This window comes from Poecilia reticulata, linkage group LG1, assembly GCF_000633615.1.
Source record: "Poecilia reticulata strain Guanapo linkage group LG1, Guppy_female_1.0+MT, whole genome shotgun sequence".
NCBI lineage: Eukaryota > Metazoa > Chordata > Actinopteri > Cyprinodontiformes > Poeciliidae > Poecilia > Poecilia reticulata.
In genome coordinates, this window is record NC_024331.1 from 33,537,790 (window position 1) to 33,541,470 (window position 3,681).

The 3,681-nt window shown below is 47.5% G+C and overlaps 1 protein-coding gene across 1 annotated transcript in view; it reads right to left on the reverse strand.

The window, feature by feature from the left end:
• LOC103472207 (neuronal membrane glycoprotein M6-a-like) overlaps positions 1-3,681 on the reverse strand; it is a 16,512-nt gene that overhangs the window by 4,508 nt on the left and 8,323 nt on the right. The window contains exons 2-4 of the mRNA XM_008421660.2: positions 2,413-2,605; positions 1,841-1,997; positions 855-1,008 (exon numbers count right to left, since the gene is read on the reverse strand). Of these exons, the coding sequence (XP_008419882.1) occupies positions 855-1,008; positions 1,841-1,997; positions 2,413-2,605 (504 nt within the window). The remainder of the gene's footprint in view (positions 1-854; positions 1,009-1,840; positions 1,998-2,412; positions 2,606-3,681) is intronic.

A 3,681-nucleotide genomic window follows, 5' to 3' on the forward strand; every position in this document is an offset into this window, starting at 1 on the left:
ATACACACACACACAGATACACACACACACACACACAGATACACACACAGATACACAGATACACACACACACAGATACACACACACACACAGATACACAGATACACACACACAGATACACAATCTGACAGTTTGCTATGAAAACATCGACCTCCTGAGCTGCTGCTGCCGTCTGAAGAAATGCACCAAAAATGAGCCAATCAGAGCCTGGAGGAGGGGCTTAGCGCTGTCAATCACCTTAAGTACTTGCTGCTAAATGTGCTAATAGTGAGGAATAGGAAAACTGTTTATCCACCATCATCTGTGGGAATGCTAAACTAGCCTTAGCATTCCCAGCATGCTATGCTAGCTGCAGCACAGCAGAGACCAAGGAGAGTATCACCACATGAGATTGTGATTGACAGCGCTAAGTCCCGCCTCCAGGCTCTGATTGGCTGTTTGCAGTTAGCACTGGGAGACCGCGACTGTTTCACATGTTATCTGTCTCATAGCAAAATGTCTCAACATGACGATGTTTCAACAAATATATAAAACATTTATGATAAACTGCAGCTTTAAAGACCCACAAAATGAGTTTAGTAAAGAAGATGTCTGATTGGAACTGGACAATATTTTAAATATGCAAAGTGAAGCACAACAATTACAAATATTAAATAAAATGGAAATAAAAACACAGACACAACCAAACCAGAATATCCTGTCCTGCAGCTGAGCACCTTCAGCGCGGGAACAGGTGAGTGACTGATGTAGTGAAGCCCTTTGGGTTTTCTGGGCTGGATAAGGCTCTCTACGCGGACTGGTACCGGTAGAGACAACCCAGTGTAGCTCTGGGTTGGCGGTTCTGGTGCTACTCACCGAACTGGCGCAGGTCCAAGCAGAGGTTGGCTCCCTCCACTGAGGTGGCGTTCTTACACATGGACCAGACGTTGTAGTACATGAAGACCGGGAGGCTGGTGAACGCCGTGACGCCGAGCCACACCAGGAAGAAGAGGTAGGCCAGAACCATGAGCTGCCAGACAGAAGCAGTCGAGTCAGAGAGACGGAGCTCCAGGCCAGCAGAAACCAGACGGAGCGTCTTCACCGCGGGAACAGAGAACCCAGCATCTCCCTGGGGCTTCCAGACTTTAGCTGGTGCAACTTTTAAATGTTATAAAACTTTAATTACTTCAACCTAAAGCACAGACATTAAAGCTGCAGCATGTAGCTTTATAAAGTCTACTTTTTTACACATTTGTTGAAATGTTCAGCATGTCATGACAGTTTATGAGATAATCTAAGGAAACGTTAAGCTGCTCTGCCTTCTCCCACTGCTAACTAGAAGCAACCAATCAGAGCCAGGAGGCGACTCTCAGCGCTGCCAATCATAATTTCTTATGCTGCTGCTCATTCCTCCGCTCTCTGCTATGCTCCAGCTGCCATGAATGCTATGGCTAGTTAGCATAGCCAATGTTGACAGTGGATAAATGGCTTTCCTGGAACAGTTTCTCCACATTTAGCACATTCAGCAGTGAGTGCACATGTGTGATTGACAGCGATAAGCTCCTCCTCCTGGCTCTGATTGGTTGTTTTTGGTGCAGCTCAGGGAGGAGGTGGAGGAGATCGATCTCATCTGTCTCAAACTGTCACCACATGTTGTCAGTTTGAACAAATATGGAAATAAAACATATTATAAAAGTTACTGCAGCTTTAATCTCAGTGCATAAAATTTACCTCCCAGAATACTTTAGTAAACTGAACTTTAAAGCAAAGTGGAACCTCCTGAAAGGTTCATGTCAGATTTCTCTGTTTTTGTTTCTCAGTCTTGTTTCTCTGCAGCATCACAAAGTGCCGGGTTTCCTTACGAAAGCAGTCAGGCAGCGTCCGCAGGCGGTGATCTTGAACTCTCCGTAGAGATCCCTGATGGCGCCGGTGGTGAAGAAGCCCTCCACCAGCAGCAGCACTCCGAACACGAAGAAGCCGGCGGCGAGGCCGTAGATGATGTACTTCAGGATGTCGATGCTGCGGAGAGAGCGACACGCCGCTGTTTATCTGCTCACACGTCTGAGTCATGGCTGCCCGGACGACGGCGGACATGTTGGGAGGCGTCAGGTCAGGTGATGATTAACACCAGCTGCAGATGTTTACAGTAAAAACGAAGCTGCCACGCCCTTAAAACCCAACATCTGGTTTCACTGAGCGCAGTTAAGCTTTAAAGGATCTTATGAACTGAACACCTGGGCAGGTAAGAAAAACAAACAGCTTTAATCTGAAAATTTACACTTTAATCTTCAAATTGTAACTTCAATCTCAGAATTCCAACTTTGAATTCAGAATTTTGAGATTAGCGTTAATCTTAGAATTCTGTGAAAACAGTTTAAACTGTTTTCAGTGTCTCATGCCATCACGTAAAAACGTAGCCGAGGTCCAGACTCACATGGTGAAGACGTCCAGCACGCCTCCGGGAGCTCGGATCACCTCGAAGTAGTTCTGCAGGATGGTGACGGTGCCGCTCAGAGCCTCGTGGCCACACCCACAAAACAAGGCCACGCCCATGTAGAGCAAGATGGTGGCGATGAGCGACGCCCAGGGCAGACTGCCGACGCATCGCTCGCAGCACTCCTTACAGCCTGGAGACACAACGGCWTCATCATCATCGTCATCAGTTACCAGACTGGACCAGAACCTGATCAGAACCAGCAGACTGGGTCCAGAGAACTAAGACACTTCAATGGAGAATTTTTACTTTAGTCTGAGTTGCCGCCCCACACATGATGCCACCCTGGGCCGTTGCCCACTTTGTAAATGTTCCAATTTATGTAAAAGTCATCAGGAAATCAGTTGGAATGAACTGGAAGTTTAACTGGACCATAACGAACAGAACCAGGCTGATTCATCAGAACTGGATCACTTCACTGAACTGATTTCTGTCTCTTGGATTTCACGAGGAACCCAAATAAAAACCGTTTCTGTGGATCTACCGACTATCTGAGGATGGAAGTCCGATTCTCCCAGCAGAACTAAACAGAAATGGAGGCCATGCCGAGGTGAGTGAACCTTCAGCGGTGCAGACAGAGAGACTGCATGAAGCAGGTAATGCTCCCTTTCTGGATGTTTTCCTCCTGATGGTCCAGTAGGCCCGGTTCTATTGGTACCAAAACATAAAACATCTCCAGTTGCTCTGAGTCAAACCAACCTGTTCCCCTCCTGGCCTGTGGGGGCGCTGCACCAAGAACCACTGAAGACACAGAGCAACTTCCTTCTTCACCAGATGGAAACAAGATGGAGGCGTCAGATTTGAGCAGGTTTCTCTTCAGTCTTTGGTTAAAAACCACGAGTCATTTCTACTTTTGGTCATCTGGTGGTGAGTGATGAAAACATGAATCATCCCCGTTTATCATCATCCGACTGAAAGGAAAGTCAAGTTTCTGTGAATCCGTGTTTCTGTGCTCGTCTGCTCCTGTCTGGAGCCGGTCTGTCTCCGTGAGGGCGGGGCGTTTAGGTCTGCTGCTCCTGACTGACGGGACGATCAGCCAATCACGTCTCAGCGGTGTCAGTAGGAGTCTAAGCCCCGCCCACAGGTTGCGTCACCAAAGACTCATGATTTCAATTCACAAGTTCACACATGAACGCGGCATGTCGATTCACTTTCTGCGTGTGTGTGTGTGTGTGTGTGTGTGTGTGTGTGTGTGTGTGTGTGTGTGTG